Source organism: Lagenorhynchus albirostris, chromosome 12 (genome assembly GCF_949774975.1).
Source record: "Lagenorhynchus albirostris chromosome 12, mLagAlb1.1, whole genome shotgun sequence".
Taxonomy (NCBI): domain Eukaryota; kingdom Metazoa; phylum Chordata; class Mammalia; order Artiodactyla; family Delphinidae; genus Lagenorhynchus; species Lagenorhynchus albirostris.
In genome coordinates this window covers 33,000,261-33,023,701 of record NC_083106.1, presented here as the reverse complement: position 1 = coordinate 33,023,701, position 23,441 = coordinate 33,000,261, and the positions used below count along the sequence as shown (strand labels likewise).

The 23,441-nt window shown below is 36.5% G+C and overlaps 1 protein-coding gene across 1 annotated transcript in view; it reads left to right on the top strand.

The window, feature by feature from the left end:
* The first annotated feature begins 2,876 nt into the window (after positions 1–2,876).
* Positions 2,877–23,441, top strand: part of LAMA2 (laminin subunit alpha 2) — a 605,756-nt gene continuing 585,191 nt past the window's right edge. Inside the window, exon 1 of the mRNA XM_060167667.1 lies at positions 2,877–2,991. Coding sequence (XP_060023650.1) covers positions 2,877–2,991 — 115 coding nt within the window. The remainder of the gene's footprint in view (positions 2,992–23,441) is intronic.

The following is a 23,441-nucleotide window of genomic DNA, read 5'->3' as shown; positions in this document are numbered from 1 at the left end:
CTTTCCAAGGAGAGGGAAGGGGGAGAGGAGCCTCCAATTGCCCGGCCCAACTGGCTGTCACGTCCTCCCGATGACCTCCTTCAGCAGTAGTCGAGAAATTGAAAAGTCAAGCCACATACTGAGAACAATATGCACTACATTAAGTATATTTGACAAAGGACTTTTCTCTTGAATTTATATTTAAATCTTATCACTTAATAATAGTATGGCAAATTAAACAATTAGAAAAATGAACAAAAGATCTGAACAGACATTTCACAAAAGAAAGTCATAGGAATGCCCAGTGAGCCCTGAAAACATTTTCAGCATTACCAGAGAAACGCACATGACAAGGCCAGTGAGATACTAGTCACTAAAATTAAATAATTTTAATTATTGGTGTTGGCAAAAATGTAGATAATCTGGAACTCTCATATACTACTGGAGGAATTTAAAATGATACAGTCATACTGTAAAACAGTTTCATAATTTCAATTATATACCTACCAAAACTCCCGATAATATCACTCTCAGGAATTGAGGAATATAAGCATATGTCCACACAAACACTGTATTCAAATATTCATAGCAGCTTTATATTTAATAGCTCAAAACTGGAACAGTCCAAATGCACTTCAACAGGTAAATGTATAAACAAATTTTGATATATCCGTACAATAGAATACTATTTAGCAATGAAAAGGAACACACTACTGACATAAAGTAACAACACAGCTATACCTGCAGAACACTGTACTGAGTGAAAAAAAACAGACACAAAAGATTATTATTTTATTATCCCACTTACATAAAATTTGTGAAGAGCTAAAATAATCTATAGTGACAGAAATCAGATCAGTGGTTGCCTGTTTCTAGGGATGCTGGTTGGGGAAATTATTGCAAAAGGGCAGAAAAGAAAACGTTGGGGGAATTATAGAAATAGGCTATATTAATTGAGTAGTTGTCAAACGGTTGTTTACATTTTTAAACATATCAAATGGATGCATTTATTTTGTGTAAATTGTATCGCAATTAGGTTTATTTGAAAAACATTATAGCTCAAATAGTACTGTTTTTGTATCTTAATTTTGGTTAAATAATTTTGTATGTTTTTCCCTGTGTTGAATCAAACAAGTAAAGTTGACAGCAGAGATCACAGTCTTATTCTCAAACGTGTGGGCCATTTTCCATTTTGCTTCTACAATAAAGAAAAATTGATTTTAAAGTTTCCTACTACTAATATTAATAAAACTCGGAAAGATGGGTAACATTGAGGGATATTCATTCACTTCAGTACCATTTGGCCAATGGGTCTCAATCAATCCTATTAGGAGCAATACCTCCTTTATTTTAGTGAAAGGAAATCCATAGATAATATCACCTAACTTCAATATAATATTTAAAAAAATCAATGTAAAATCAAGTATAAAATAAAGGGGAAAAAAGTTACCTATATAAAACAATATGTATTTCAATGTGTAAATGCTTGGGTAAAACTACCTTAGCAGGCAAAATGAAACAGAAGTGTGAACCTATTCCCAGAGTCACCATCAATGTGACAGGTGGGGTATTGTTATTGTCCTGAGTCAATACCATGAGCAGAACTGTTATCAGTTATTTGATTTTCTGAAATGGTTAAACAAATCTTGATAAGGTTAAAAAACACAGACATATTCTTTCCTCAATTTACATAATAGATGCATCCAGGAAAATAAAAGCTGTGTGAAAAATTTTGCTTGAGTGCAAAACAGACTTAAATTGGGCTTCAAATATAATGCAAGGGTTTTTACCTACATGAATGGCCAGCAGCCCTTTCAGACCTGCATGGGGGACAATTTATGGTGTGGGACTGTTCTACCCATTGTGGGACAACTAGCTCTCTGACCTCACTGTATACTGATGCCAGTAGTACCCCTAGTCGCTGAGTACACCAAAAGACATCCTGCAACTCTCATAAAACCCCAGTAAGGAGCTGTTCCAAACCTTATGAGAACCACAGACCATAAAAAAACAAACACACAAAGAAACAAAAAACTAGTAAGGAACTGTCATCTGGACATGGGGTGTTAGAAAAACTTGCAGAAATTCTGTTGAGTTAAAGGGAAGGAATGGGGACTGGAAACATGAAATTTTGCGTCTGAAGGGAAACAAATGAAAAGACCTTTTATCCTCTTTAAATAAATGTTTCCTGACTGAACGGAAAACCTTAATTTTTACCTTTATATTGGTCATAAACATTGCAGTGGATGAAGGGGGCTTGTTTTATTTTGTCCTCCCTTTGCTGCCTTGCCAGCAGTCTACCAAGCAGTAAGTCTCCTGGCCTGATTGCAGCATCCCGGGGACCACCTTCTGCCTCCTGGTAACTTCGCAGTCAACGGGGCCTTTGGATAGTCTTACCACCAACGTGGATCACCTGGATCCACAGTGCTCGCACACAGCTGTGCCAGGCCTTTCTCAGGAGGTGCATCTACTCAGCTTCGGTATAGACCCTAGCTGTGCAGATTTCCCACAAGTAATGCCTTCCATGTGGAGGGATTTTAAAGATCACAAACTGCTCTCATATCAATTACTTTCTTTAACTTAAAGGAAGTTCAGCTAACAGATCAAGCCAATCCCTTCTCAGAGGGAAGGACCGCCGTAGGAAAGGCCTTTTTCACGGAGGACCCTTTAAGGGCCTGGGCCGGGACGTCCGTGGGGCGAGGGCCCGGGAAGGGGGCGGGAGGGGGAGTGTCCTCTTTCTACCCCCACGCTCCGGCGCCGGCCTAGTGGAGGCCGGCGGGGGCTGTCTCCTTCCCTTACCCAGCAGCTGCGGCTCATTCGGCTCACAAGCTCTGACCAGGGGAGCGGGCGGCAGCGACGCCGGCTCCTAAGAAGTGGATCTGCTCGGGGCCGCCGCAATGCCTGGAGCCGCCGGGGTCTTCTTGGTCCTGCTGCTCAGCGGAGGCCTCGGGGGCGGCCAGGCGCAGCGTCCGCAGCAGCAGCGGCGGCAGCTACCGGCGCATCAGCAAAGAGGTACAGTCGAGGCACGGGCTCCAGTTGACACCCTTTGCCGGGTCCCGCGGCCCCTCACGGGTCCCTTCTTCTCACAGTTGCAGGCGAGGGACCAATTTCTTGCTTTTTGCCCTTGAGGAGTGCGCTTTGGGGCAAGAAAGGCTAAGTTTGATGCAAGTTCACTTTCAACTCCCTGAGTTCACGGTGTAGGGGGAACTGCCTACCTCCCCCAAAAGAACACGAAACGCTTTTCATCTTTCATTCGTTTCTAAGAGGACTTGCTATCACTATACATGTTGCAAATTGATTTCCGAAATCTCTCCAAGAGGCAAACTTTTAACCAATTAAATGTTTTTTAAAAGTTTCTCCCAATTAGATTCCATCCCTACATAGAGAGCTTTCCCAATCTGTGGTACGTCTTGGAACTTAAGCGAGGGCAGCTGATACATCTTTTTTTTAAGGACTTTGTTTCCAACTCTTTGAACGGGGTTTGTAAAGGCGTTAAGTATGTGGATTTTTTCTTTCATGGCAGTGTTGCTTCCAGCCTCACCTTTTCTTTACCCACATCCTATTTTAGGTATCCTATTTTATTATAGTGAAATGTCTCCGCTTGCTTAAATACAGATGAGACCTCTATGTCATTTGTAGTTTAATTAAGACCACCGTGACCAGATATACCCTTCACGGGACTTCGGAAAACAGCTGCACTTAATGTAACTCAAATTATACTCCTCAGAGCGCCTTAATGTTTATATGCATATCATTTCTGGAACTCTTGGGAGGCTTTGAAGGGTTACTTTATGATCATGAATTTTAAAAGAAGCATATGTGCAGCGTTTAAAAAATAATTTATAATACAAAATTTCAGAAATCTTTTCTGTAAGTTAGAAAACATGTATCAAATTTTAAAAATTAAGAAATATTTAAGGTTTGGTTTCAAATATCAAAATATTTACCCTAAGAGTACAAAATCTGGAGATTAGTGCTTTTGACAGTTTTGATGAGGCTGAATCTGCCAAAATTTTGAAATATACTTATCCCTCTTTTAGTTAACTGGGATAAAGCTACGTCTAACAGTTCTGATAGGTTTTCTGCTTGTAGTCTGGCATGTTTAACATTACTATTTTATTTTAAAAGGAGTAGAAAAAGCACTCTAAGCTCCTTGCTATAATAATAACCTCTTGATTAAAATTCCTAGAATGAAAATGACCTTAAGTTCACTATAAACTTTTTTCTTCTATTTTTGCTTTTCCTTCTTTGAGAAGTAAAATGGGGTCAATGTGGCTTAATTAATAGAATTTATGAGAGTGAGTTTGAGAATATCTTTGGCAGCTGGTTTTTAAAAATACTACTTTTAAATATTAACTTTACTTAATTATGTGATATGTTTTAACAATACATAATACTTTAATACTGTTAGGCAGCTGGGAGTGAAGAGACCAAGATCACCAATCCTCTGTTCACTTGGAGTGGGCAGAAGCTCAAAGCATGCCGAGTAGGGATCAAGTGGGTTCCTGACAGTTTTCCATAGAGTGTTCCCCATTCCCCTTTTCTCTTATTTCTCTCTCCCGTCCCATCCCCCCTCCCCAGGTTTATTTGAGGTAAAATTAACTCTGACTTCTGTGGTCCAGGCACAAGATGAAGTGAATTCAGAAGGGAGAATTTATACTGCCATTCTGTTGAGAGATAACTTGAACATTACACACAATAAGGAATTCTATGCAAAATAACTATAGCACAGAGTCTACTATACACTGCTATATTCTGCATTCTAACATCAATTATTGTGTATTTTATAGATTATTTGCAATATGTTTAGAGACTGGATAAATGGTTAAAACCTGTTAATATTAAAAGTCTACATAAAATATATTTCATAATGCCTTAAATTTGTATAGTGCTTTATAATTTTAAAATGCCTTATATACGTGAGATTATTTCAGCTCCAGCCATTATTTATTATTGTTGGACAAATTTAAAACCTGGGGCTTGGAGTAGCTGTCTCTTAAGTTCATGCAAATGATAATAACTTAATTTTTAACAACTAAGAGCGCTTCTAGTATTACCTTATGCTAAAGGGAACTTTACAAGGAACTTTATGGTAAAGTTCCCTTTTTATAGTACCAAAGTTTCTTTCCATTTAATTTTTGAGGCCGTGTTTCCTTTTCAATGCCGTTCTGTTAAAGCAAGCTCTCAGTGAAGATCATTGAATATGAGTTTGATTGAAGAGGTGTTTTCTTGGCTGTCATCAATTTTCTCTTTTCAGTTACACTAGCACTGACCTTCCTGACCACAAATTAATTGTTTAGAATGAGTTCTGTTTTCCCTTATAGTATGGTGCCAGTTTACTAAGAATGTTGACACGAAGCAGACTTTTTCAGATGTTGTAACTAAGTTAGAAACTTAATCAGAATTAAAAAAAAAATTTGAAATCTTGTGTAGTTTCTAGAACATACTGTATTGTAGTATGAATAGCATTGACTCAGCAAGAAAGATATTCCAAGGAAATTCCTTAACTAAATTGAAGATTGACAAAATAGGAAAACGATGTAGTCAAAATAGTTCTGTATTTCAGCAAGGCAGCAGAAAAAATCTTTTCCTCACATCTGTGTAAATAATATGTGGAAATGGAAATGTAATAGTAGGTAAATTGCCAGTGATTGAAAACAGTTTCCAAAGACTGTTGCATGGTGGATCACGGTCAATTCAGAAAGAAGTTTTTAGGGCTGTGACAGAGGTTTCCTTATGTTCATTTGTCTTGGTAATGGCTTGATGGAAAATAAAATCCAAGCATATGACAACTGCAGGTGGTCCAAAATTGATTCAGGTAGCTAAGCTGGTGAATATCAGATTCAGGAATCTATAAATGTCTCTATAGCCTGGTCCATGAATAGAACCTACATGGAGTTGGTTTTATTATTTGTATCCAGATGTTAATTTCATTTTGCTGTCTTCTGGAAATTTGTTTTCTCCTTTATATGTACAGGAATGAGTACAAAGACAGGATGAGAAAGGCAGTCTGAATTGCAGCAAGTTCAATATGAACATATAGTATGATATGGTGACAGAAAAATTAACTCACTTTTATAAAAAACTCAGAAGCGGGTAGGTTTGTTTGTTTAATATACATTTGGGTGCTTCACTGACAAATGGATGTAAATTCAGAGAAGGGAGAGTAGAATGGTTAGAAGTCTGAAAAGATTTTCAGAGGAGAATTATTCCAAGTAAAGACTGTTAATTTGGAGAAAGAAAGACTTAGGAAATCGTAAGATATATCTTCGAATTTTTAGAAGGGTTGTTATTTGGAAGAGAGACTAAAATATTCTTTCTAAAGCCTGAACTTGGATCCATAGAACAGTGTGACAAAGAGGAATGTTTGAGTTAAATAAAATGGGAGGAAACCTCTTGCCTCTCCTCTCCCTTCCCTATTCTGAGCTCTTCAGAAATATCTGGGTTGTGCTGGAGCACCCAGCTTCTGGAAATGTCCATGCAGTGATCAGATGTTCAGGTTGTCAGAGATGATTTAGGACTGAATGCCTCTACAGAGAGGAAGTTAAGACTCATCAAGTCTCCAGTCCTTTTTCAAGTCCAAGATTCTACTATTACATTCTATTGTTTTCAGAATGCATACTTGTATTTGAACTTCTGAATTCTTAAAAAATGTCAAGAAAGTATTAAGTGAATATAAATGTGTTTTTAAATGTCTTCTGGGATTTAAAATAAAAACATGTTTGAGACGATCCTCACTCATGTTTGGCAAGAATACTTAAAAATTTAATATGGAACTTCCACATCACCATAAATTGCACAGTTCTAAAACATCCCGCGCTATAAAATGTGAGAACACTTTATAAATTACCAGAGAACTTTTCAGGGGATTTATTGTGGCAGTAAAGCTGGAATTGATTTTTTTTTTTTGATATTTTCTTTTGCTACACATGTAACTTGTTGGCTTGTTCACTACATACTGGCCTACTAGTTTGGTAAAAATTATTAATAATAGATAAATGTATGGCTAAGAATAAGAACATATTCAACATCGACTATTATATTATGGATGTGTTAGAATTTTTTAAAATGACATACATTGTATATTATATTTCAAAAATCTGATATATCAATGTATGCCAATTGCTGATATATCTTATTCCTAAAATATTTTTCTTCTAAGATTTCATGCAGAGTGATGAACTGAATCTGTATCAAGAGTTGCTAGGGATTATGAAAGAACTGTGCCTGCTCTGCCGATTCTTTCTTAGTACACTTCAGTTACCGTAGCTCCTGAGAGATGGGATAACTGTCACCTCACTGTAATAACTGCACTCTTCACCTTCTTCAGATATAATTATTTAACAGCTCAAATAGATATCCCAAGAGTTCTACCCAGATATGACTTCTGTAAGAAAAACATGAATTTGTTTTTTTGTGGGATGGATTTATTTAAATAAGAAGAATTTCTGAAGTAGTATTTGGAATTTTGACACCTTACAATTATATTGTAATAGTTTACTTTTTGGTAGATTTCACATCCCAGTATTTTCTCCATTCCCATTTATCTAAAGCAGATCATTGCCACTATTTTTCTATTCATACATTTAATAAATACTGCTTATTCATTGACAGTGACTAATGTGCTAGGCTTTTCAATGTGGACCTCTGAGACTGAATCATTGTTCTTTCTTTTAATCCAAATATATTTAGCAGTGAAATATAAAAAGAAATTCACTTAAACTTTATATGAGGTCTTATATCTTCTTTCATAATCTGTTTTAGAATTATGGAACTACAGTTGTGGGCAACAATGGAAGAGGAGGAATAGAGGTCTAGTGGGGTTCAGAATAGGGAAAACTAACTTCAACCTAGCCTATGCATAACCAGATTTGTGGGGCAGCTAGCTGTCTAAGTTGTAGAGTCCAAAGGATGTATCAAATGCACACTTGAGTCCAGTCAGCATTAGCTATCCAGTAGGATTCTGTCATGTGGGTAGAACATGTCTGGAAGAGTTTCCAAGGGGATAATTAAAAAAAAAAAAAGGTGACTCCAGGTCATCTGTCTATTTTGCAGTAGGTCCTTATTTAGCACCTGGAGACCCAGTGGAAAAGATCAGGAAGAAAATGTTGTCAATGGCCAAATTGTTTAGTTTCTAATCTAGAAGATTGGGGTTTAGGATTTGTGTAGAGTCACAACTTTGAAATGTGTAGCTAAGCGGGACCTAAGGCAGAAGCCTAGTTGCAGTGAATGAGAAAACAAGGTAGAGGTTAGAGAAAGATGGCATCAGATTGGCACATGGTTCTCAAGACTCATGCCAGGCTCAGTGTATGCCAGGCAGACAGAAAGAAGACAGATTCTGGGCTGTACCCATTGGTAAGACTGAGTTCCAAGGTCAGAATTTGAGCAGGAAATTGGTGGGGTTGGGCCTATGTGTATTCATTCATTGGTTAATGAATGAATATGTTCAGTGAGTAAAAGAGAGCCAAAAACAAAACAAAAAAACCCCACACACGTATCCCTGCTCTTATGGAGTTTATATTCTAGTTGACGAGACAGAAATATGATGAATATATAATGAATAAGTGTTATAATGAATACCTATATTGTGTAGAATGTAGAGGGTGATGGATTCTGGACAAATACAGCAGGGTAAGAGGAATCAGGAGTTCTAGGATTGAAGGATGGTTGCTATTTTTAAATAGTGATAAAGGTTGACCTCATTGAGAAGGTCACACTTGAGCAAACACTTGAAACTGATGTGGGAGTGATTCATACAGATATCAGCTTGAAGGGTACTCTGGGCACAGGGAACAGGCTTATAAAGGTCTAAGGCACAATTAGAAGGGACAGAAGTAACGGGAGGCTAGATCATTGTAAAGATTTTGCCTTTTAATCTAAGTCAGATGGGTGATATTGAAGAGTTTTGAGTAGAATTAAATGAACGAATGAAATAATAATTAATATTTTTCATCTCAAGCAGACTCTAATCCGTTGGACTAGACCAGTAGTACAATGTAGGATTATTTTAAATTCATCTCCTGCCCCAAACCTTTTATTCATAGAGCATATTTAAGTGACTCCATTTCAGAGTATTCCACCTCAACAATCTTACCATTGGGAAGCTCAGATGTGTCTTTGTAAAATTTCTTTTTCTTTTTCTTTTTTTTGCTGTTGGCATCTCACTTCCATTCCATGATTAAAAGAATATCAATACCTCAAAACTACTCAAGCGCAAGGAATTTCTACATATCCTTTTATTTTGTCCCAGTGTTCTTAGAAAGATTTCATAGGTTTCTTAGAGTGTTTTTAACTAAAAACGTTAAAACAAAAATTATCCACAATCCCACGTGGATATGTGTGTACCTTGGAGTTCTCTTTTTTATTATTCATTTCAGTAGCAGAGCTAAAGTTTAGATACTATTGGTAAAATGACACAATGATGTATTGATCTGATGACTTCTTTTATGAAATGGACTTTGAAATGTTACCTATTTTTACAATCAGAAACTTACTCTACGCTCTGTTTCGATTTTTATAACTTCTTTAAGGGTCTCTGTAAGTCTTGTAGTAACCTTTGGAATAAAGTAACACAATTTTGGCCTAAGTTCTGTCATTTAGAACAAACTTAAGTGAAAAAAATTGTATAGCTTCTCTCCCTCCCTTCCTTCCCTCCTCCCTCCTTCCTCCTTCCTCTTTCTCTCTAATCACTCTCCTTCTCTCCGTCCTTTCCTCCCTCATTCCTTTCTTCTCTCCCTTCCTTCTTTTCTCCTATAGTACCCTGATTGTGAATACAATATGGTTTTCGAAGAGATGATTCTAACAAATTTAACTTTTTAGAAAATATGAAAGGCAAAACTTTGCTTAAATCTTTCTTCTTATTAAAAGCCACTGATAATTACTATCTAAAGATAGTTTTGAGACATAATCTAAACTTACATAATGAGTTAAAGCTAGGGGCTTGCCTGCCAAAGATGTATAATATGAATAAAAAATAGTGTTTTTCCAGTCATCTTGAATGTGAATTTTAATATGGGAGCTTTATCCTATTTGGCACATGACATTTAGAAAAAGATCATAGAGGGTAGTCTATTAGTGGTTTATTACTCATAACACTCGCTTTCTGTAACAGGACTAATCTAATACAAATAGCAAGTTCATCTGTGCAAATTCTGAATGATGAACACCTGAGCAACTATTTCGTGCCTGGCACTTGGGAAAGGCACCCTGTGCAATGTTAACTATGTCTCGCCTTGTACGGTCCTCTCATCTGACCACTGGGCTGTGCCATTTCCCGAGGCTCTTTGTTTAACTGCATCTTGAGTGCCAGATGCTTTAGACTGGTTGAATAGTATCTAGTGCGTTGTGAAAATTAACACATTCATTTACATAGCAAAAATTTTTAGTAGGTTAATATAATTATCCTCATTTTATAGAAGGAGAAGTTTGTCAAGGAAAAACACAAGTTCCAATGTTAGTTTTAGAAATTAGAAATTAGAATATGTTCTTGCTGCTGCTTTTATGGATCCTAAGTTGTCATCTCTTTTGGAGTTTTAGATCCTTTCTTATCTTTTATAAAACACCTCAAAAATCGTATTTTCATTTCTAAGTTATGTTAGTAGTCTAATCTGAAACTGGAGATTCACTAGGTATTATGTAAGAACAAGAAAAATAAAATGTGTAGTCTTCAAAACTCATTTTCATTTAAACACACGTACACACTACTTAAAACCATGCAGAAATACACACACACATTACTCAAAACTATGCATAAATTTAAAAGTATTCATCAAATTTTAGTCTTTAAATTCTTAGGATTTGGATTATTGGGCACTAGACTGTGAGAAAGTATTAACTGATTATTGGCTTTTCTGGAGTTACCTTACAGAAATTACTTCAGCAGGCTAGAAACATAATGATATTTATTATACAAAAGATTCTTTAAAACATAGTCACTGTGTATGTCTGTGAATGAAAAGAGCAAGAATCAAATAGATACACCTAAGAATCAGAGCAGAGTGAATCTCAAAATTCCTTCTGAAAAAGTGTAGAACACTGGCATCTTCATAAAAAGATTTAAAGAGTTCTATTTGAAGTTGAACCTCTCAGTTAAGAGAAAATTTTGCAAACCTCCTAGATTTTGAGAGGATGTGTATGTATGTACCATTTATACTTTAACACTCTCACAGTACTTAATATATTTAGTATATTCCAATGTGATTTTTTTTTTAGTCATTAGATTTTCAGTTTTATAAACAAGTATAGAATAAGGGAATCTAAAAATTTCTAGAATTCTGAATTTGCAGAAAAGTCTAGTTGCCTTGATAAATGATTGTGGACCACAGAATAAACTGTAAATGGGATCATTATATTTTTCAGTCTGGTAGCTGTACTGTTAAAACTCTAAGGGTAGGGCTTCCCTGGTGGCGCAGTGGTTGAGAGTCCGCCTGCCGATGCAGGGGACACGGGTTCGTGCCCCGGTCTGGGAGGATCCCACATGCCACGGAGCGGCTGGGCCCGTGGGCCATGGCCGCTGAGCCTGCGCGTCCGGAGCCTGTGCTCCGCACTGGGAGAGGCCACAACAGTGAGAGGCCGGCGTACCACAAAAAACAAAAACAAAAACAACTCTAAGGGTAATTCTTTTTAAGTTGCTTGTAACATATAAGGTCCTATTCTAAAGAGGAAATAAGGTTAGTCGAGCTTGCCACATCAGATACATTTTTCCACAAGCCTGTATAGCTACCCCAATTTTCTGGCTTATTGCCTGCTATGCCTTTTTCAATTACTGAATAAGGCTGAAAATATGAAGGAGAACACAAAGTCGTGCAATTGTCATTTCAGGTAGCTGCTTCATCTCATTCGTTTGTTGTGAGGAGTATATAAAACATAGAGCATCTATTAGGGACTCAATCAATGTGAATTTTCAAAATGCTTCAAGAAAAATGAATTAAGTCTAAAAATTGTCATGGTGTCTTCTGGCTTAAAGCAGCACTTTTTTTCTCCAATACTGTGGTATACCAAACTCAGCTGAGGTTGATTATGAAGGTATTTGCTCATATACTTGAAAACACAAATGTATGAATTCAATTTTAATTGGAATTTGTGTTGTAGTATTTCGCTATTCTGAACTTCATAGCTTAGCTTACAAAAATATTCTTATTAACATATACTTTTTTTTAAAGTATAGTCGATTTACAACATTGTGTTAATTTCTGCTGTACAGCAAAGTGCTTCAGTTATGCATTCATTTTTTTTAATAAGAAGATGTTGGGGTAGGAGTTTATTAATTTATTTTATTTATTTTTGCTGTGTTGGGTCTTTGTTTCTGTGCGAGGGCTTTCTCTAGTTGTGGCGAGTGGGGGCCACTCTTCATCGCGGTGCGCGGGCCTCTCACTATCGTGGCCTTTCCTGTTGCGGAGCACAGGCTCCAGACGCGCAGGCTCAGTAGTTGTGGCTCACGGGCCTAGTTGCTCCGCGGCATGTGGGATCCTCCCAGACCTGGGCTCGAACCTGTGCCCCCTTCATTGGCAGGCAGATTCTCAACCACTGCGCCACCAGGGAAGCCCCATTCTTTTTATGTTCTTTTCCATTATGGTTTATCACCAGCTATTGAATATAGCTCCCTGTGCTACACAATAGAACCTTGTTATTCATCCATTCTATATATACTAGTTTGCATCTTCTAACTCCCACTCCATCTCTCCCCCACTTCTCTCCCCCTTGGCAACCACAAGTCTGTTCTTTATAACATATATTTCTTTATGTCTTCAATTTCCATATACATTCCTCTGCTTTGAAGATAACTTTGAATAGCAGAAGAAGTATAAACTTGGGAGATGGAAAGTATTTTCTTACTGAGACCAAAAACCTGAGTCGACAGAGTTTAAATTTCCTATTAGTAAAATAGAATTAAGCTAGATAATATTTGTGAAAATACTTGGCAGTTAATCAGTAAATATTAGCTAGTTTCTTCTTATTTGATCACAAAGCTCAAAATGATATTTGCAGTGCAGATGACACCCCTTTAGCTTAAGAAGAGCAAAATATTCTAAAAGCTTCGTTGAGTAGACCCTAAGAGATTATAGATGGTAAACTGTCACTGCAGGGTGACTGAAGAATTCTATCAAGGTCACACAACAAGTCAGTAATAGAGATAGGAAGAAACACAAGGTCCTATAATTAGCTAATAGTTATGTTAGTAGCTGAATGTGAGAAGTGATTTAAACAGGCAACAGAATGGAAATTTTAGCAGTACTTTTTGGCTTTTTATATTTCAAATATGATATAATAAACTTTTTAAAGACATTTCTCAATTCTGGACATGAATTTATTAGGGATTGATAAACTACTTTTTAAAGACTTTTAATATATGTAATGTGCTAGAAAAATGTATGGCACATAATAAGTGCTTCGTAAAGATTATTATTTTCAGCCTGTGAAGCTTGTCTTCATTAACATCTGCTTGGGTAGAGATGGCAATTCAGCATGTTTGACACACAATGGAAATTAATTTCAGGATGGTCTTCAATGCAAAGTCTAATTGGATTGTAGAAAAGCTCTCAAGATAGACCCTCTTTATTTGGACTCTCTCTATTGACTAAGGTGAAAAATAGTCTTGGAACACAATATTTAATATCAACCTGAATAGGGAGAATTTTTACTGTGTCTACCTATGTGTTAAGTCTAATGGTAAATTACTAAAAAATCCCAAAAACTACCTCAGGAAATCATGTAACCCCAACAGATCTCTAGGGAAACCTGCTTTTTAAACTTGGGAATATCAGATTTTGAAAATTAATTCAGACAAAACACTTCTTATAGGCCTTTTTCCTATTCAAAAAGTTTCAATCATGCCTAACATGTAATGTACAACTATTTAATTTTTCACTGTGGTAAATTGGAAAAATCACTGGATTTGTAATTGGAGCTCCAGGATACGGGTTTTGTTTCCAGCTCTTCCTAAAGCTGTGCCCTTAAACAACAGTTCAGTCATTTAACTATTCTGAAACTCAATTTCCATCTAAAAAATGAGAACATAATGTTCAAATCTATCTCATGGGGTTGTTATGAGTTAAATAAAATGTTCCATACAAATAGTATTATTAATACTACTACTCTGTATTATAATAAATGATAGGTTTGGTCAAAGGCATTATTGGTTTATAACGTTTTTCTTCACTCCCTTTCTTTGATTTTTTTTCCCTTAGTAGCTCTTAATACACTTAGTTCTTGTGTATTGAAAACCGTGGCACATCTTCCTTCTATTTCTTTTTTTCATTTTTTGTGACGTATCTCCCAGTAACACAGAAAAAGTGAATTGGTATGGAAAGGAAATATTTAAAATGCATATCCTATCTTTATTGGTTTTGCAAATAGCTATAGATACACTTCGTATACAGACAATGATATGTTTAAAGATTCTTCAAAATGCTTTTTATTTCTCTTTATTATCTTCCTCAAGCTGGTGTAAAATATTTTTCACTCAACTTTCAAGAACTGATTTTATCCACAGGCTTCCTAATATGTGCTACCTAAGACGTGCTAAGAAAGCAACACTAACCTAAAGTTCCTATCCATCTAGGATCTGAAATTTTAACTTTAGATCCTTTGGACAGAACATTGCCCTCTCAGACCATTTTCCATATTCTAGGAGATCCCTACTTTTTTTAAAAAAATAATTAATTAATTTGTTTATTTTTGGCTGTGTTGGGTCTTCATTGCTGCACACAGGCTTTCTCTAGTTGCGGTGAGCAGGGGCTACTCCCCATGTCCCCTGCATTGGCAGGCGGACTCTCAACCACTGTGCCACCAGGGAAGCCCTGGGCTACTCTTCATCATGGTGTGGGGCTTCTCATTGCAGTGGCTTCTCTTTGTTGTGGAGCACGGCCTCTGGGCGCCTGGGCTTCAGTAGTTGTGGCATGTGGGCTCAGTAGTTCTAGCTCATGGGCTCTAGAGCACAGGCTCACTAGTTGTGGCGCTCGGGCTTAGTTGCTCCGGGGCATGTGGAGTCTTCCCAGACCGTGTCCCTTGCATTGGCAAGTGTATTCTTAACCACTGCGCCACCAGGGAAGTCCCCCACCTTTTTTTTTTGAATTAACAAATGACTACATTCAGGCTCTCTGAACGTAATTCCATAGATTAGGTCAAAATTGGTTCATGTATATAATTAATCTGTCTTGTTTTATGATTTTCAGCTGTGTAATAAGTTGAACAACCAATCCAATCTTATACAAACTTCGAGAGCTATTGCTATTTCAGAAAGCTAGAAGGGCATATAATTAACTAGTTCCTCTTCCAAGATCTTCAGCTATGTGATGGTTAGAAATTAATATGTTAAGTTTCATAATAATAGGGCTTTTTGTCTTGTTATTTACTGCTCTGTCTCTTGTCTGGTATATAGTAGGAACACAATAAAACTTCTAAAATGAAGAAGCCACTCTTTTTGGATAGACTAAAAGAGTTGCCTTTAAAAATTGTTGTACATGTATTATTTTTTCTAATGCTTTCATAGTCAAAATGAATATTTTTATGAGATATACATTTCAAAAAATACTGAAACACAGTGTGCACAGATACAAGATATTGCTATCAATGCCACTTAGGTGATAAATAAAATATTTTAGAGTACTTTATTTTGCTCTTGATGCATATTTTTTTCCCCTAAGGATATTCCAGTGAGAGCTGAGCAATTTTTAAGCTTTGGATGAGGAATGCATATTTCTTTGCTTGGTCAGAACTTTTCTATATGTGAGGTCTTTTTGGATGAGAATTATAATACAAAGGATTAAAATGTTTACCAGCTATCATTTTAGATATATCATAGACATTAATATTCAAAGCTCCCCACCTCTTTCCTTCCTAACTCTTCCACTTTCCAAGCTTGGAAAGGATTCCTTTTTTTACTTTTTCCAAATTAATCTGTTTTCACCCATTTTTTGCAAAAAGGTAATTCTCACCCTCTCTGCCTTTACTAAGCTGTTTGAACCATCAAGACACCTTTCTTTTTCCTCACACACCCTGCTTTTGAACACCCTACATTCTCTTGCACTTTTAAAACGGAGTTAAAAGCTCGTTTCCTCCAAGTCCTCAGGTATGAATCCACCTGTGTCTGATCACTTCTGTAACGTTAGTCCCACATATCATTACGTATAGTGTAAAAATATTCATCATATTATGTATGTGAAGTTTTTCTTAGTTGTCTTGCTTCATTTATGTGTTTATGAGCTGAGAGTGTGGGAGGGGTAGGAATTTCTATTGAAATTAGATGTTTTCTTCATTTTATATAATACCAATTGAAGCACTAGTGATTGAATTCTACGTGAACTCACCAGGCAAGGGCAGTATTTTCAGCTGAGATTACTTAAAGGGAATAGAAAAGTGGCTTTCCACTCTAATTATTATTCTCTTGGTGTGTATTATTCATAGATGAAGAAACAGTAAAGTGACTGAAAAGATAATATAAATCAAATAATAAAAAATTTCTGCAGTCAACTATAGAATTATTAGCATACTAGCAAATTTCTTTCAAGTTAGGTGTTCTGCTACAACTGGGAATTATATTAAACACTTTAAAAATTTCTGTACAACGATTAGCTAGTATAACTTTAAGATACAGCAGATCCTATAAACTAAATTTCTAAATTTAAGTAACTGCATAACATAGTTATCATGATTTCCATGGAGAGATAAAATCAAATCCTTTCTGATAGCCTTAATTACAGCCTCATTTTCCACCATGCTGCTATCATATGCTTTACATTTGTGTAGCATCTGGTGTCTAGGATGTTTTATTGTTTCACCACCATTTCTGTGCCTCCACACAAAGCTTTTGAGTATTGTTGTATATATCAGTGTACTCCTACAGTTGGAGTAACATTGGGGTCAATGCTTAAAATGGACGACTTAGCCTGATAAAAATAAGAATGGAGATATAGAATCCCAGATTTTCTAAATCCCAGACGTGCATTTCAGTTCTATATAAATTCTTCTTTCTAGTATGGAAAGTAGCAATTTTTAAAAGGAGGAAGCTAATATGAAAATTGCAGCATTATAACAATATTTAGGGATGGTAGGGTTAAGATTTTTGAAAACTGACTCTGTAGATACTCTATAACAGGTTTTTTAAATTCAGTCAAAAATGATGGTTTCTCATGTTCTCCAGAGAGAAACATCCATTCATTTTATCTTTGTGTTTAAGATAATTCTTATTCCTTCCATAACTTAATTGAAGTGTTTAATTCATTTTTTACATTCTGTTCATAAATATGACCAGACACAACTTAGAATATGTATACTATATTGTTTTATATTAATACACATGTATTTTCTGTCTTTCTTCGTAGACTTGTATACGGTTTCATATACTGGGGAATTATAAACTGAATTTATTATAATTATTCACTGAGTAAAATATTGATGTTAAAATCTAACATTATTTTGAATATCACCTTTGAGAGATATTGGAGACTTACAGTGAAATCATCATTTCACTAAGATTTCTTTCTAATAAGACATTCCCCATTACTGGAATTATATTTTATGCATTACATTCCATTGATGTAATTTTAAACTTCCATTCTACTTCACTATAAATGGAATTTCATTATATCTGACTCCACAATAAGTGGGTTACAGTATCGTTGACATTTAGTAGAATTACAGATCTTAGTGTCTTTGTACACTCTGCATTAAAATGCATTATGTGTGCTTTCAGTTCTGTTTCAAAGAAACTACTGTTGATTTACATAGTTGTTGTATAGAGGAATTCTGTTAAACTCCATTGCTTGATTTAATGGTGGCTTTTTTTTCCTTTCTGAAATCATTCAAAAATATTTCATGTTAGTTGCAACTATTGTATAAAAATGAGATAAAATTTATGGATTCTAAATATATTTGCATGAGTTTTCTCTAACAGTAGGTCTTTATAAAGCCTTTGTGGAACTTAAGCTGTAATTGTGGCTTTCTCTTGTAACTTTCTTTTATTCTATACTTTATTATGAAAACTCTTGTAGAAAATTAAGTATTTTATGTAGTGCTGAGAATGCCTTTCTCTTTTAAAGAGTAAAATTAGAATATTTCTTTTGTCTCAAGCTCAGGGGAAAAAGCTTGGTGAGAATAGGGTCTTTTGTCTGGATACATGTTTCTGGATTAGATGGCAGAGCTATTTCTGTGGAGGCCGGAGAAGGAGGGGACTGGGCTGAAGGAGGTGACAAAGACAATGGACTTTGGTTTTAAGAGGGCTGGTGTTGAGACCTCCTCATCTTTTACCCTAGAAAATCTCAGACATAGGCTTCCATCTGCAGGTAGTCCCTTTTTTTGGCTCAGAGGGACACTTAGAGTGCCAGATACAAAGGGGAACTTGCCCTAGAATAGTCTTAAAGCCATTAATTCTAGAACCATTTCCTCAAGGGTCCGAGACCCAGGGAATACCAAGGCTGAGGATACTTCTACTCAGTCTAGTTTGATGAGAGGAACATTTGAAATTCATCCAGGTCAAAATGACCTGCTATGTCTGTGCTTAAACCTTACCACACTTCCTCTTCTTTCTACTCTTTCTGTTCTTTCTGTGGGGACAGTTAGTAACCACCTCAAAACACAGCTTTATATTTCATCATTATGCCACCCACAGTCTTAGTTTCCAGCTTGGTTTGGGGGCATCGTGTTTGAACTTAGGTAACATATTTGAAATGGAGATGCCCTTGATGATGTTTTAATGAGCATTTAAAATTCCACAATAGAGTAATTCAGAGAATTGTGTTCCTTTGTTTCTATCTCCCAAGATAAGAGTATCTGGAAGCCAGATTTCCTGCTGAGTTCCTTAGCATTATTTCTAGGTCAGAAACTAGGCATATTAACGTGAAATGTTGTTCTGCATCTGGAAGCCAGAGTCTAATAAGCATTGTTAATTTAGTTAAAGAACAAGACAGCTGTTTAAGATTAGCCTTCTTGTGTATGTGTGGGAGTTAACAGAATAATATCTCTTTCCTGAGATGTGTATGTTTTGCTTATTTGCAAATTTTAATTGAAGCAATTAATGAGCTAAATGAAATAATAAAATACTTTATAATTTTAATTGGAAACTGGTTGACAAGTACTCATCTAAACGGTGCTATAAAGTTCTAGAAACCATATAACTTCCAATATCTTTCTATACTGTGCATTGTATTCTGGGCATAGTTTCCTGTAGTACAACTATTGAGCCAGATAAAGCAACTCTATTTCCAAAACTAACCTTCATGGTAACCATTATTTAGAACCGTAGCCTAAATGACATCTTGCAGTTAAAACACTGTTGTTTTCTGATATGTATTTTGATAATTATCTATTTTAAACACATTTATATAGATGTGTGTAATGAGGTTTCTTTGGGAAATATGTATGTTGAGTTTAAACCTATTTCCATTTAACTTTCACAAGCTTTCACTATTTTCCTGTTCTACCCAAGGGATAGTACCAATTACGTGGCAGGCATTTTATTCACTTTGTCTCTACTATTTCTGAGATCCCTGAGGACTGGTTTTATGGTTACCATTCTAGAGAATCAGGCTGAGAAGATGAGGCTCATATGACTGTAAAATATTTACAGTATGACATAAAGGCACAACCTCTATTTTTTTAAATTAAATTAAATTAATTTATTTGGCTGCGTTGGGTCTTCGTTGCTGTGAGTGGGCTTTCTCTAGTTGAGGTGTGCGAGGGCTACTCTTCATTGAGGTGCGTGGGCTTCTCATTGCGGTGGCTTCTCTTGTTTGTGGAGCATGGGCTCTAGGCACGTAGGCTCAGTAGTTGTGGCACACGGGTTTAGTTTCTCCGTGGCATGTGGGATCTTCCCAGACCAGGGCTTGAACCCATGTCCCCTGCAATGGAAGGTGGATTCTTTTTTTTTTTTGCGGTACGCAGGCCTCTCACTGTTGTGGCCTCTCCCGTAGTGGAGCAAAGGTTCCAGACGCGCAGGCTCAGCGGCCATGGCTCACGGGCCCAGCCTTTCTGTGGCATGTGGGATCTTCCCGGACCGGGGCACAAACCCGTGTCCCCTGCATCGGCAGGCAGACTCTCAACCACTGTGCCACCAGGGAAGCCCAGAAGGTGGATTCTTAAACACTGCGCCACCGGGGAAGCCCACAACCTCTATTTTTTTTAACAACTTTTCTGTAAAAGTCATCCATATTTTTGTGTTCATCAATATTTTGTTCCTTTTAATTGCTAGGAATTAACAATGTATGAATATATCTCAATTTTAAATTTAACACCTGTTGATGATTTTTAGATAGTTTTCAGTTTTTAGCTGTTGTGAATAAATTTGCTGTATATGAGTCATGTACAAGACTTTCTATGGACATATGTTTTCACTTCTCATATTTATCTAGGAGTAGAATTCCTGGGTTGCATGGTAAATATACATTTAATTTTATAAGAAATGGGAAAATTGTTTTTCAAAATGATTGTACTGCTTTACTTTTCCAAGACAAAGACATGACCTTAATCTAGTGATGTTTACTTACTTCAAGCACTGTAAATGTTTGGTAAGCTAAATTTTGGGATAAAGAATGATATGGCAATTGACCATTTTTCTCTCTACTCCTTTCTATTTCTCTCTCTTTTTTTAGAAAACTAAAAAAAAGGAAGATTTTATTTTTCAGGAGGCTCTCTGGTAAATTTAAGATTTCTTAAAATTCTACATAGGTATACAAAGCAGAATAAATATGCTTTGTTCAACTTTTAAAGTAGGTTATTGGTCATCTTATTTAACTGTTTTACATGTACTATAATCATGGGTAAAGCAATAATAATATTAATGGGAAAAGAAAAAACTCCAATTTATTCATTAAACAAGAGTGTGTTGAACATGTACTATGAGTAAAATAAAGTTTTCTATACTGTACATACAAAGATGGGAAAGACATAATTTTTTCCTGCAGAATTGTATAAGTAGAGAAAAACGTAAATGTATGTATGCAGTGAAATTAATACAGGCAGTATGTATGTGGAAAGGGATTTAATGAAATTATTTAAAATGTTTTAAAATTCGTAGTGGGGTGGAAGAGTCAAGATGGCAGAGTAGGAAGACACAGAGTTTGCATCTTCTCACAATTAGGCAACTACAGCGCACTGGTAGGCGACCTCGGACACCTAAAGGGACGGGAGGAATCCCCGAATGACCGGGTAGGATGTGGAGGGAAGAAGGAGGGGAAGAAAAGTGGAGTTGGGATGGGACCGGCACCCCTGAGGGGCGGCTGGGGGAGGGGAGGGGTTCAGACCCCAGGTAATATTAATTGGTGTGAGGTCTCCCGGAGGTCCTTATCTTGGCACCAAGAGCCAGCTCTACCCAACTGCCTGCAAACTCCAGTACTGGATGCCTCGGGCCAAACAACCAGTAAGACAGCAAAACAGCCCCACCCACATCAGAAAAAAATAAGATGACAATAAAATATATTACAGATGAAGGAACAAGGTAAAAACTTACAAGACCAAATAAATGAAGAGGAAATAGGGAACCTATACACAAAAATAAACTCAGAGTGGATTAAAGACCTAAATGTAAGGCCAGACACTATAAAACTCTTAGGGGCAAACGTAGGAAAAACACTCTTGGACATAAATCACAGCAAGATCTTTTTTGACCCACCTCCTAGAGTAAAGAAAATAAAACAAAAATAAAAATATGGGACCTGATGAAACTTATACACTTTTGCATAGCAACGGAAACCATAAACAAGATGAAAAGACAACCCTCAGAATGGGAGAAAATATTTGCTAACGAAGCAACGGACAAGGCGTTAATCTCCAAAATATACAAACAGCTCATGTAGCTCAATATCAAGAAAATAAACAACCCAATCCAAAAATGGGCAGAAGCCCTAAATAGACATTTCTCCAAAGACATATAGATGGCCAAGAAGCACATGAAAAGATGCTCAACATCACTAATTATTAGAGAAATGCAAATCAAAACTACAATGAGGTATCACCTCACACCAGTCAGAATGGCCATCATAAAAAAATCTACGAACAATAAATGCTGGAGAGGATGTGGTAAAAAGGAAACACTATTGAAGTGTTGGTGGGAATGTAAATTGATACCGTCACTATGGAGAACGATATGGATGTTCATTAAAAAACTAAAAATAGAACTATCATATGACCCAGCAATCCCACTACTGGGCATATATCCTGAGAAAACCATAATTCAAAAATACACATGTACCCCAATATTCATTGCAGCATTATTTACAATAGCCAGGACATGGAAACAACCTAAATGTCCATTGACAGATGAATGGATAAAGAAGATGTGGTACATATATACAATGGACTATTACTCAGCCATTAAAAGGAATGAAATTGGGTCATTTGTAGAGATGTCACTGGACCTAGAGTCTCTCATACAGAGTGAAGTAAGTCAGAAAGAGAAAAACAAATATTGTATATTAACACATATGTGTGGAATCTAGAAAAATGGTACAGATGAACCTATTTGCAGGGCAGGAGTAGGGATGAAGACATAGAGAATGGAAATGTGGACATGGTGTGAAGGGGAGGGGGGACAAATTGGGAGATTAGGATCGGCATATATACACTACCATGTGTGAATTAGCTAGCTAGTGGGAACCTACTGTATAGCACAGGGAGCTCAGCTCGGTGCTCTGTGATGACCTAGATGGGTGGGAGGCAGGGGTGGGAGGGAGGTCCAAGAGGGAGGGGATATATGTATACATATAGCTGATTCACTTAGTTGTGCAGCAGAAACTAAAACAACATTATGAAGCAACTATACTCCAATAAAAACTAAAGTAAAATTCTTAGTGAAGCAGAAAGATTTCCGTCTCATAGGAGTAGAGACAGTTTCACAGGGAAGATGGAATTTGGCTGAGCCTAACAGAAGAGAAGAATTTTAATAGGCAGATCAGGAAAAGAACAGTTCAGGAAAGTGAAGGGTGGGTTGTGGGGTATGGCTGATCAGAGAGGCAGATAAGTTAAACAGAGTTGATGAACTGGGAGAACAAAGGATGAAGTTTAGGTTTATTATTTTCTAAGGAAAGAGGTTCATTTTCAGTGAGAGAAAGGAAAGCTCAAAATTAAATTTTGAAAATGTCCCCACTCAGAGAGATTATGAAAATTAAAGGTGAGGTCTCCTTGTATGTTATTGAGATGAAATGATGCCACCAGCCATTGGCTTTGATGAAGTCTGGAAGGTGTGAGAAAGGTCATCACTATGTTAGCATTTTTAAGTGGCTGCAGACTTTCAAATTTCACATTTTTAGTAACTTTTCAAATTTGATTACTCTAGCCAGAGAAAAAGACATGCCATCATTGATTTAACCAATTATTACAATGGTTTATTTGACTGGTGTACTTCTTCTTTAAATGACACATTCTTATGAAAAAAAAAAGCACAGTTTTATTCTACTCAGGCTTCTTTTCGCACTGGATAGACATCCACAGGAACTTAAGCTATTTCTTTATCCCAGTTGTTTAGGTGACTT